Genomic DNA, 12,951 nt, shown 5'->3' with positions numbered 1-12,951 from the left:
CTCTTAACTCCGCTGACAAATATAATTACAGCTTCACTTAAATTGCTGTAAATGAATTCTGGAGAGCAGAAAAAATGTGTGTCTATCTCTCCAGTGCAGAAATTAGCTGACTCCTGCATTTCGGATGATGGGTCCATCCATCTCTATCGCTTGCAGGGAGGCACTATGGGAGCGACCCAAGGCTGCAGCGGCATTCCTGCGGCGTAACAGTGAGTCAAGCTCCAGGAACAAGACTGATAGAAACCTGTCAAAATTTAGGTTTTTTTTTTAACTAAAAATAGATTGTTTTCCCCATCATAATATAGGGAAGGTTTCCTGCTTTCTGCTGTGACCAGATAAGCACACTTAGACCTGATTCTGCTTGATCCCAAAGTCCTGCCACCCCCAGGGAAACCAATGTCACTGGGGGGCTTGAAAGGTGGGTGGCAGCTGGACAAACAGCTCTTCCAAAGCGCCTCCCCTGAGTCATCTCCCAACGCCATTATCTGGAAGTAGAGGCTGTATAAATAAGCTGTTCAACCCACTGATAATTTGATTTTGTTTTGTTTTTCTCACCAAGCAGAACGATGCTTGGAGAAGTGTCGGAGTGTGCCAGGGCCAGGGAGGAATCCTTACAGTGAATGGATTATTTCTCTTTAACACTCCGGGCCAGTTAATTATTTTCAGCAGTATTTGCCAAGCTCTGAATTTCTTTACCCATTGCTGCCTCTTTGTTAGTGTGAAACTTCATAAATATTGCTTCGATTGGAGGAGCTGCTGAAGGAGGCAGCTTCCCGGAGGTGTGTTGTACTCGGCTTTGTCCAGGCAGGGTTTTCCCTGTTGTAATTCACAGTAAAATTAGATGCACAATTAGGCACTTTGCTGTGTGCAGTCTTCTCCTTTTGCTTTGTCACACTCCTTTAATTGTACTTGTCTGTCTTATATGTTTACCTCCATTTCAACCTGCTTCACACAAAAGAGATCGGGACTTTTTCTCTCTTTGTTTTGGTTTTGCTTTTCAGGCTAGATCTGAAGGGGTGTTTAATTTTACGTGCGAATCCAAAGCTCCGCGTAGGTTCCCCTTTCAAAGCAGGTCTTTGGCTATACAAACAGAGCCAAGTGACGTTTATTTAATCAGGCTCCATCACAATGAAAGTTTGTTGTCAACAGTTCCTTGGTGATGTACAAATCCTTCCTGCGCAGAGTTGCGTTGGTGTCTGGCTAAGTGTTTGTCATGTACCAAACAGTAGTGCAAGGAGAGGGAAAACAAGAAATTTCTTACTGCCAGCAAGTGCCTCCATTATTCAGGTCGATCACAGAACAAATATGAGCTGAAAATGTAAAGCAATGAAAAAAGCGGATACCAGAGCAAAAGAGTATTTCCGAGGGAGATGGGAAAGCTCTAGTCCCGTTGTGGCAGTAGTGAGAGCTCAAATACAGCACACAGCTCTGGTTACTGGTGCTCAGGAAAATATAATTGAACCTGGAAGGGGTGCAGAGAATTGGTCTTGGGTGAAGAGGGGATGGCAAGCCTTTCTCAGAGGCAGAAGGTAAAGCAGGTTGCTTTTCCCACCTCTCCAGGAGTTTATCCTTATAGTGCAGCAGAAGCTAAGTGCTGGTGATGGCAAACTCCACAAGGCAAAGAATAGTGCTGGCATATGAAGAACCAAATATATAACATCAGTGACTACGTTTAGGCTAGAATTTAGTTCCTAACCTCCAACTTCACTGCCAGAGGTTTTCCAGGAGCCACCGAGGGAAGCAAGGAGGGTAGAGACTTGAATGACTTTCATATGGCACACGAGTTTCTACTCAAGGCCATGGGACACAGCGCTTGCAGGCCAGACGTGGTGACCCAGGACATCCTTTGCCATCACACTGTTTAATTCAGTTGGAAGGTGCCTTATGTAGGTCTGCTTAATTTAGACATTGCTAATCATCCTATGCAAGAAGTCATTTCTAAAGGGCTGCTTGAACGAGGATTTGAACTGATATTTGAGATTTTCTTTCTGTAATTAGGGCAGAATTTATGATAACTGTGTTTTAAAGAGGTCTCAGTGGGGGGGATACAGATGTATCTGCAGAAGTTAGACCTGGTTAGGTCATCGTTGGCGATGGTATTTGCAGTACAGCAGTTCCATGACTGTGGCCATGGCCAAGCTGCTCTTCTCCAAGTTTGCTGCCCACGAAGCAGAAATACCACTTGTCTCCTGGCTCACAGTGGGGTGGCAAGAAGTAAATGATGAAATGGCTCCACTTGCCAGGACTTTTGTAAATGTTGCATGTGCTGAATAAAGAGGTTTTTTTTCCAGTTGTCAGGTGTGCAGGAACAGCACCTTTCTTCAGGTGTCAGCCTTGGAGACAGGTCCAAGAGCAACTCATATCTGTTGCCTGCTGTTTGCTTTACTGCGTTAAGAGCTGTGTTGTATTCACAAGAACAAAGAAGGCTCCCAGCTGCCTGTGGAGCGATGGGTGAAACAAGGGTTTACTTGAAATTCTCCTGGGGAAGTCTGAGGTGACCAAAAAGGACCATCTGTGCTGTCGGTGCCGTGCTTTGGCTCCAGAGCAGCTCTTTCCTCACTCCACGCAAAGTAAGATAAATGTTCCTGGATTTTGCAAGTGCAGAAATACTCATCACAGAGCAATATCTTCCAAGCAAATGTATTCTGGTGGTTGATTAAACCCCTCAGATTCATTTTGGAGTTTAATCAATTGCAGAAGCAGTTTGTTGCTTCTCACACTCCCAAATTACAGACTTCATTGCTCAGCCAAAGGTGGATGAGAGCATGCACGCTTAGGATGGAAGCAGTTGAGATGCTGTAGCTGCTAAAGCCAAGTGGTATTGATGAAATATGTCACAAATTAATCCTGTCTTCTCTTGCTAGCCATGTCTCCTGGCCAGGACAGCCATGCCAGTATGGAGCACCTCCCTGCGTCCGAACAGATCCTGCAAACCCTGAGCGAGCTGGCCAGGTCTTTCCAAGAGATGGCTGACCGCTGCCTGCTGGTTCTGCATTTGGAAGTCAGGTAATAGCCCTGAATTCGGGGATTGTGAGTGAGCTAGGGGGGCTACAGGTTAGGATTGTGTGCAGGAAACATGTTATGGCACCTTTGCCTGCTGTAGCATTGAAGAGATCAAAGGTGTGCCCAGAAATGCCAGGTTCCATCACCGTGGATGGCCAAATGAGGGACAGGACACTGAAACTGGAATTTCATAGGGTGGCCTGCATCTAGTGTCAAAAACTAGGAAAAATGGGTTTTCAGAGTCTTTGTCCTTAGATAATTGCACAATGCTTTTAAAGTCTAACAGGTGTCTGCATATTTATCAGCCATTGAGCTTTTCTTGCTCCTTTTTCAAACAGTAACAGAAACTGGGGAGGAAGAGGTAAGCACCAGCTGGATTTTCTAAAGGGCTGGATAGTTTTATGATGTCTCTGACTACACATGCAAAGATCAAAAGCAGCAAATCCCTTTCTTCAGGCTGCCAGCTGTCCACTCTGGGGCTGGGAAGACATTTGTCCCTTCTGCGTCGTGTTGGCCAGGTGTGTTTTCATTGCTTCCCTTTCTCTGAAGCATCAAATATAAGTGGGTGTCAGAGACAGGCAATGAGACTTGATGGGCCGTTGGTTTTTTCTGCTTTGACATATCCTGAGCCATAATTGTGTCCTCGTGTACATTGGCAGAGCTCTCGTGAAGGAGCTTTAAAAAAATATGCATTAGTTATTGTCAGCAGCCCTTCAACCTGCTATCCATCACCTGCTGGCCACTTGGTTGCAAGCATCACAAATGAGCTGGGGCTTGAAGGATTTCAGGAAAAGATTGTTAAAGTATGGAAATGGAGCAGCTTTCCAGCTGCGGTGTGGTGCAAGGTAACACAGCCAACCTAGGCTCGTGGGATGGTTTTCTGGCCACGGTCCTCTGTGGAGTTCCCTCGCACGTGGGTTAAGCAAAATAAGTGCAAATGGAAGTCAGGACAATTTTTGCTGGGATGTTGGAGTTGACCATTGCCAACCTCCAGTGCTTCTATCAGCATCCCAAGTTCAATGCTGTAAATACACTGTAGTCTGTTAATCTGTGCAATGGGTGGCAAGGAGTGAAAAGGAGAGATGCTGCAACCAAAAGGATCCCTGGCAGGGCAGGAGCTCCCCTGCATTCATCACGCCACATTCGCAACCCCCTGCAGCAACAGAGCAAAATCCCGGTCCCTCTGGTGGCTGCTCTGAGCAGATTTCTCTGTGTTCCCACACCAGCTCCCCTGATCTGTGCCACTTGCAAGGTGCACAGCACAGCATGTGTTCATCCACAGGAGCCTTACGCTTTAAACAGGCGCTCAGCACGTTTGTGAAGAGCCTGGGAATTTATCCAGCCTCTTGCTGTTGCAGGTGCAGTCCAAGAAAACACAAGCAAACAGCAAAAGGGATCTGAGGCTCTGCACTTACCCCTTGGCTTTCTCCTCCTGTAGGACCCCCCGTTCATTCCCAGCTTTGCCAGATGCTGGTTGGCACCAGCCTGGGGTTGGCTTCTGCTCCTCCACTGACAGCTGGGCATGCCCTGAGGACAGTGGTCACTGAGAACCTGCCCCTTATTTTAATACCTGCTTCCTTAAATGAAATCTGTTGGCACGTTCAGATCATTAACCATTTGCTTTGTTACAAATAACCGTGGAATTTTAGATTAGTTAATCTATTACAGTGTTTTCCTATAAAAACCAAAGCTATATGGCATTACGCAGTTGCAGGCACTAATGGGTGCAAATGTTTTTACTCTTGGGGTTGCCCTAAACTGAGCTTGCTTGTGATGGTCACCTCAAGGACATTTTCCAGGAGGATGGGGACTTGAAAACCAGAACATACCACCACAGCTTCTCACACCCCAACACTTCTCCTGCTGTTTGAGCCAGGCCGGTGTGAATTTTATGTCTCAGTGTGCCGATCGTGATGGAAGAGATGATGTCAGGGCACATTGCCTACAGACCAGCTTGGCAGGCAAATAGGAAAGAAATAAGTCGTGGTAGTGTTAAAAGTTTGGGAATAGGCACGGTCTTGGCCTGATAATTATCAGTTAATGTCCCCTGGCTCACTCCTTTTTCCAATTTTAACTGCTCTTAGAGCTTACAAAGTATGCAAGGAGTTGTCATTTAGGCATCAATATTAAAGTGCTGCTGAACCAGCACATGTGAGGTTGGAGAACCTGGTGAAAAGGCACTTGGCATTTTACTGTGATGGTGTAGGTCAGATCTGTTAATAAAGGGTCCTTTGTATTCACCTCTCAAGATAGGACGATGACAAGTCAAGAGAAGGATGCACTTAATGCAGACATAACCACTCATTTCTTAAAACTACTATTTTTTATCTGCTTGAACTTTGGAAGGAAAATTGAAAGATAACACTTTGCCTAAGGTGTGTTTAATACAGTGTCATGATCAAGCAACGTACTTGGTTTTTCCTGTTCTTTTTTTTTTTTTTTTTATTTCATTATTCCCAAAATAAAAGAATTATTTTCAAGAGAGCTTAACTACTCTCAGTAGCCCCTCTGTGTCCCTGCAACATCCGATTTATAAAGTTTTTGCACAGTGTAATCAGCGATGCTTTCAGAAGACCTAATGGCAAAGCCACGTCAAGGTCGGCACAAACGTGCTGGTGTTTGGAGGGAGAAACAAAAGGAACAACTGCCCTTCTTGGCAGCCTTAACCCCTTTGGAAGCGTTGTGGAAAACTGCTTATCAAATATTGCTTGGGGACTGGCTAATGCATGAAAAAAATGAGTTAATTATTTTTAAAATGGAAACTTTCAAGGCTTTCATGGACTGGTGATGAGATGAAAAAAAAAAAAAAAACCTTTTTGTTTGACCTTCATAACAAAGCAAGGGAAAAAGAGCACAGAACGGTTCGTGCATCCTCCAAGCCCCCTGGAGTTGCATGTTGATTCAGGAGAGGCTTTGCAAGTTGGCATGCAGACCATGGGGGATGTTTTGCTAACATGGGATCGGCCCCTGCAGTTATCCTTCTCCTTAACAATCCTAGCTGAGGAACCAAAACCAAGAGGTGAAGACATACTCTGCTTCATCCAAATCATGATGCCTCTTGAGGTGTGTTGCCGTCAATGGGCTTTTGTTGCCTTGTCTGGGATCTGCACAGGTTTCAGATGACTTGAGCATGCAGAATTGTTCAGTTGACACCGCTGGCATTTCTCTCCATGAAAATAAGCGTTCTGCGTTGGTGTTTTTCCTACCTGGAACCATTTTTGAGTAATACCCACTGATATCTTAATGGCGGGCTTGTTGCAGTGTAACATTTCTCTTCTGTCTCGCAGAGTTCATTGCTTCCACTACCTGATCCCGCTGGCTAAACAAGGGAACTATGCCATTGTCGCCAATGTGGAGAGTATGGACTACGACCCCCTGGTTGTCCGGCTCAACAAGGACATCAGTGCTATCGAGGAAGCCATGAGCGCCAGCCTCCAGCAGCACAAGTTCCAGTACATTTTCGAAGGTCAGACATTTGACAACGAACTTGTAAATGTTTGGTTCTTACAAAAAGATGTTTCACTATCACTGCAAAGCTCTGAAGTATTCTTCTTGGGGGTAAGGCACGTGTGGTATTGTTGCCGTCTGCGAGAAAAACCTCAATAATTTTCTCAGACAGGGTCTTCTGTGAAGTTATTTTATTCGTGATTGCAGTGGTGGGCATCCTGCAAGCAAGAGCACCCAGAAAACGTAGATAATATAACCTTATATTCCCTACTACCCAATGCTTGATTCCTTCTGGCTGAGTACTACAGGTTCACAAACTACTCAACGCTTATTACTATACCACACATGTACAATTTTTTTTGACCAACCCTTAGTTTCTCCTTTTCCTTTTTTTTCCTTCTCTCATGACTAGAGGGCCCGTGATTTTTTGTTTTTACTGATTTCGCACTGCTCGTCCTGTTTTTCTTAGCTATCTTCCTTATCTTGGGACAGTGGGACCTTCCCCTTACCTGCTTAACATACTTCCCACTGCCATGCCCCTGTCGTGCCTGCACAATCACTTTTGAATATGCAAGGTTAGTGGAATTTTCCACTGCAAAACCCCATTCTCCTGCAAAACACAACTTTGTCTGTCACACATCTACAGCAAATTGGTAAGTGCAAACATGCAAACACAGGACAGTCAAATCTTGTTGCCGCCATACCATTTCTGAGTGTATCTGACTGGATAAGAGCAGTGGGCCCGTGCTGAGCAGGAGGGCAGTAAGGTGGTGTACATGCAGGACAGTTCGTGCTTGGGAAGCTGTAGGGTATGTGCATATATTACGAGCACAGTTCTATTATGGCACAGTTCCTACCCAAAGTGTAGCTATTCCATTACTAAAATTAAATTTCGAGAACATTAGCTCTTCGGATGTCTCATCTGTCGTGATTACCTTGGAGAATATAAATCACGTCTCGGTTCATCTCCCCTGTATTTATTTGTGGCGCTGACGCACAGTTGTATTGCCAGGATGCTGGGGTGCGTGTCCTTTTACGTGGTGGCTGACAGAGTCAGGAGAGAGGGGGCACTGGAGATGCACCCGTTGCACAGAACAGTATGTCAGCAGGGATCAAGGCTTTGCAAGCCTGGCTAGTCGTCTTCTGACCACCACTGGTCCTAAAGAAGGCTCTCAGTATCTCTGAACGTCCCCCACAAACCTGTGTAGCTCCCACTAGTGCATTTTTTAATCAGGTCTTCTTATCAATGTCTACTCTTGTACTGACCTCTGTACTGAGTGAATTGGGCTGGAGTTTTTTGGGAGTTTGTAGTGCAACATGAGTGGTGGATACATCATTCTGGGGCTGGCTGTGACTCTTAGCAGCCAGCTCTGTCCTTTAGCGGCAGAGGGGAGATGGAGACATCATTCAGGAACAAGAAACTGTTCAGGACTGATCAGAGGGAGCCTGCACATCGAGTGCATTGAAATGCAGCTCACTTCTGCTCTTGCGGAGAGTTTACTGTGAAGAAATACCACTCCTTGGTAATAGATTAAAATACTAATATTTTGTAGGAGCACTAGCGGTCCATTGATCTGCTAGAGAGAGGGACTGAAAGGGACATTTTGCAAAGCCTGATGATAAATCTGGCAGCGTTCTGTAAATATCAATGGCTATGATAATGCAACTTTGAGTTTTCTTACTGTCATTATATGTTTTTTTTGTTGTTTTTTTTAATATATTTTTTTCTATCAAATGAAACCTTGAGGAAAGTCCTACTAAAATTCGCAGGAAAGGTGAAGGCAATTTCCAGATAGAGTCTGGTGGATCTCCTGTTCCAGTTCACATGCACCCCTTAACAGTGCTCATTCATGGGTTTTATAGTAAATTACTGTTACTGAATATCTTCCTCCTGTGACTTTATTGTTTGATTTTTCTCTTCCCCCTTGCAGGTTTGGGCCACCTCATCTCCTGCATTCTTATCAACGGCGCCCACTATTTTAAGCGCATCAGTGAATCTGGCATCAAGAAAATGTGCAGGAACATCTTCATCCTGCAGCAAAACCTGACCAACATCACCATGTCCCGTGAGGCTGACCTGGACTTTGCAAGGTGAGCTGGGAGCCCCATGTCGTCTTTGTTACTATTTTGATGCCCTCGTGCAGGGAGGCAGCTCCTTCCAAAGGTTTCACCACTCACTGTGTGTGCAACCGGATGAATACAACAAAGTTAGGGGTGCAGAAGTGTTAATTGAAATATTCACTTTCCCCCTCGTTGGGTGGGAGGTTCAGTTGAGATGCATTCAGAGCAACGTGGGAGCTCAGCGTCAGCTCGCAGTGGAGGTCCCACCAAAGTGTCTGTGCTTGGGGCTTCCCGTTGGTGCGGTTTCCTTAAGACCTAAACCCAGGTAAGAAAAACTTTCTAGGTACAAGTCCTGAGTGGAATTTAAGGTGGTTGAATCCAGGGTCTTGATTCGTGCCCAGGTGAATAATATTTTGGTTTGTCGAAGGGTTAAATTTTTAGCCACTTGCAGCAGTGTGTGCGAACCTCAGGGCTGTTGTCTCCCTTCAAGTTCTGATGCTCTCAAAATACTAAAACAAAACCAAAAAGGGACATGACAGCTCCCCTGCAAGTTTCTCACCTTGTCTTGCTGCTTTATTGACTGAAGGAGGATCTCTTGAGGAATAACCACATGGGTAAAAGCAAAAACTAAACAGGACCATCAGCAGAGCTGCTTTGGCCGAGCCTCTGTGGCAGCAGCTGGTTCAGCAACAGGCAGCTGAGCCCAAGAAATAGCCAAAGGAGGAGGCTGGAACTTGCAGTTTAAGGCATGTAGATAAAATGGCAAAAGTTTTGCATGAGGCTCAGCTGTGACCCACTGCAAACACTGGAAATCGTTGGTGTCAATGTTTGGCCATCGCTCGGAGACTGAATTATGAGTGGTGTGACTCCCTCAGATGGGGGAGAGTAGGTATGGCTGAGTGCCTCATTTACTTGGGCTCTCATATGGGGAATGATCTCATTATTGAATTAGTCTTTTCATAATAACATTGACATGGGGAAGTTATGAATGCTGAGGCCTGGGGGAGAGACGGAGAGTGAGAGCGCTAGATCCATTACCAACTCTCCAAGGAATAAAGTTCCCAAATTCAATCTTTCCTTTTTTAAACGATTTTTCTTTTCCCTGATCCTTTGAAACGTTAAATATATTAGCCCAGTTTTTTTGGCAGGCAGAACGGGGCTTGAGCACGTGCTGACAACAACTGGCACCCAGATAATGAGCCGCTGACCGAGCGCTGCTGGAGGCTGGCGTGGTGCAGCCAGCCCTTCTCCGGAGGGTCTTTGCCGTACAGGCTGAGCAGCCACGGAGAGAACAGAGCTGTGACTTGTAGAGCTGCATAATTTGATGTGGAGTTAGAAGGGAAGGGCGAGGAGAGAACGTGTTCCCCCCTTCTGATCTTGCGTGATGGATGATGTGCCATACCGGCAGTTTTCATGATAGCGAGCGCACGCGTACCAGCCCATATGGGCTACAGGGCAAAGAGATTTTCTCCTGGGGCACTTGGGCTGGTGGGGGCCATCACGGGGAACTGTGAAGCTCACACAAGATACCTGAGCTGTATCAGCTGCTTTGAGGAACCTGCAATGCAGATCTCTTCCCATAATAAAAATTCACCTTTTTTTTTTTTAATTTTTTATTTTTTTTATAGCTTTCGTGACTGCATTGCTTCCCTCTTTCTTTCGGGGCAGGTTTCTGTGATCTGCAAAATATGTTTTATCCTTTTGTTCTTCAGATGACTCCTGAATGCTCATTATCCAGATTCCCCTTTTACATAAACAAGGTGTTTCACGCATCCGAACCCTGCCCTGCTCACCTGAATTTACAATTACCCGAGCAAGTTCTCCTGTTACCCCAGGGACTCCAGTTACCGAGGTCTACTCAAACTATAAAATAAACATAACTGTTCACACCTAGAAAGCATAAAATAGTATCAGTGTAGGATAAAAGTGGTTTGTACTTCTATCATATCTCTCATATAGAAATCTGTAAATGCTTTGCTGACTATCAGTTTTGCCTTTTTAAAGATGAGGACTGCTCACCTGCTCTTCCTTCTCCCTACACCTCCTGTTAACTGGACTAAATTCCTTCCCTGCCTCAACTTTGCAGAGAACTGGGTGATCCCTAGGGAATGGGAGAGGAGATCTAACCCAGCTGGTGACTCTCTGCACCACCTCTGGCCTTTGTAGGCAGACCCCCTTATCCAAAATAATCCAAAATAATTCAGCTTTAAGGAACTTCATCGGAAGTCCTGGGCTCCTCTAAACAGGGAAAGATGTAATAGGTTTTGTGTCTTGTTGTTTTTTCTCACACACAGAAAATTTGTTTTGCTTGGGCTTTTGCAGAGCTCTTTGCCCTCCTAGCTTGATCTAAACCTCACCTGGAGCAGACCAGCTCGTGGTTCCCCTGGGAGGCAGCTCAGCACCCCTGTCCTTTTCTGCAAGTGAACACATTTAAATCTCATGTGCTCAAGTTTATGGCAGAAAGCAGACTATTTGAGAAAGGTCCACAAGGCTTTCAAGATTTCCATGAGTGTTGTGGTTTTGATTTTGTGTTTGTTGGCATTTTTTCCACTTTTATGTTCTTCAAGGCTTTCTCTGGGCCCCAAAGAGCACTGGGCTTCCCCTTTCTTCTCTGTCTCAGCTGATGACTTCTCAGGCAGTAGAAACCCCAATGCTAAGGCGTCGCAAAAGGATTTGTATCATTTGCTAAATTTCCTGCAAATATGAATAGGTTTTTCCCTTATATGTGTGTTCAGTATCTAGGCCAGCAGAAATGCAGGCAATGATTAGGGCATCCGCTATTGTACTAAAGAAAAAGCAGTATTTTCTTCCTGTACATGGTACACACTGCCAAGTCTGGAATTGAACCTGGATTCCGGATACCTCCACATTTTAGAAGTTTCAGACCCAGAATTATATTTATGCCACTACAGGGATAAAAAATCATCTTAAAGTATGGATTCCAGATCAGGTCTTTTCCCTTCTGCCTTCCTTTACATCCCCTTTATCCCCCTAAAAATACAACTATGTGTTTATGCAGAGATTTCATCAGAGGTATTCAGAAAAGGCTAGGTTTGGGCTTCAGATTTATCCTTGAATACAACATCAGTCAACTCTTAGATGTTCATTTTCCATAGGAAAAAAAAAAAAAAAACTTTTCCGACACACAGCAGTGATAAAATTGCCCTTTTCTTGAAAGTTAATTGAGTTGGTTGTGAGGGGAAGGGAGGGACCACTGGTGAAATGTGGCCGTTTCGTACGAGGCAATGTAATTTCGACCTCGGAGATAAAGGGGTTTGAGTGGTGCTCCTCTTTGTTATGGGCTTTGAAAATGTCCTTCACTCCTAAAATAGTTTGCAGCATGGAGAACCAGAGGTGTCTGTATGCCTGCGAGTTAGATCAGAGGTTTCCCTGCTGCTGCTGTCATTCAAGTTAGCAGTTGCTTTGGCCATCCATCCCGCAGGGACCAGAAATCTCTTTTCCTGTGGCTGAAGACCTTTATTTATCAGGGCCCTTGGCTCTGACCACGTCCTTCTAAGAGATGTGGCACCCACATTGGCACTGCTGGAGGATCCCGGCCACCTGGAGAGGTCCCCAGTGGCCAGGCATGGGGAGAAGGCATCAGCATGCTGGGCAGTCCTCCTCAGATCAGACACAAATAAGCCCTTGCAGTGTAGTGCAGATGCCTGGGATCAAATGTGTCTGTATACAAATTCTGCTCGAATTGTCATTGTTCACAAAAGAGAATTGACCTTTGCTTCCTCTCCCCGACAAAATACAGCTGCAGCTGCTGCTCTGACCCTCTTCCTTCGTGTCCCTGCTCTCCCAGCGATACCCGTGATGCCACGATGTACGTGCTTGTCTCCTTACATCCTCGGGACAAACACCCTGCACCCCTACAGCCACCAGGAGAATTGGGAGGATTGCACCAGCTCTTGAGCTGGTTGCAAAGTGAGCGAGCACAACCAAGTCATTTGTAGGAAGCTGTGGGTAAAATTAACAACATGTACCTCCAACAGCTCCTGGAAGCACAGCTTGCCCCAGAACCTGTTATTTAAGTGGAAGGGCTGACCCACCTGACTGATTCTTGCACTGGGAGAGCTGGAAAATGCCCACTAATTCCGGCAGGAACAACCTCGAACCACAGCAGTGGGATTTAGAAGTGGGCTTTATTTCAGAGCACAGCTCTGGCTTGGATGCTCAGCATGCAGGGCTCCTTCCCTGTTACACCCAACAGGCAGGGAATGTTTTTGTGGGATTGTGCAGGGGCAGGAGAGGTTTGTGCCTCTCTCCTGATGCACAAAGCTGTCCCAGAGAGGGCGAATAAGCAATAACATGCTGCCATCTACTGGGTGCTGCGGAGGGAAGGGGAAGCCGGTGTGCCTGAGAGATCCCTCAGCCATCCCAGTGCTCTGAAAGAAGTCCTTTCCATTGCCAAATATGATTTCTCTTTCCGATTTT

General features: G+C 45.6%; 1 protein-coding gene across 1 annotated transcript in view; it reads left to right on the top strand.

The window, feature by feature from the left end:
* The window catches only part of EXOC4 (exocyst complex component 4), a 383,044-nt gene that overhangs the window by 348,712 nt on the left and 21,381 nt on the right, over positions 1 to 12,951 (top strand). Inside the window, exons 15-17 of the mRNA XM_035566622.2 lie at positions 2,865 to 3,006; positions 6,291 to 6,469; positions 8,382 to 8,541. Coding sequence (XP_035422515.1) covers positions 2,865 to 3,006; positions 6,291 to 6,469; positions 8,382 to 8,541 — 481 coding nt within the window. The remainder of the gene's footprint in view (positions 1 to 2,864; positions 3,007 to 6,290; positions 6,470 to 8,381; positions 8,542 to 12,951) is intronic.

Source organism: Cygnus atratus, chromosome 1 (genome assembly GCF_013377495.2).
Source record: "Cygnus atratus isolate AKBS03 ecotype Queensland, Australia chromosome 1, CAtr_DNAZoo_HiC_assembly, whole genome shotgun sequence".
NCBI classification, from domain to species: Eukaryota; Metazoa; Chordata; class Aves; order Anseriformes; family Anatidae; genus Cygnus; species Cygnus atratus.
This window is presented reverse-complemented; position numbering and strand designations above follow the sequence as displayed.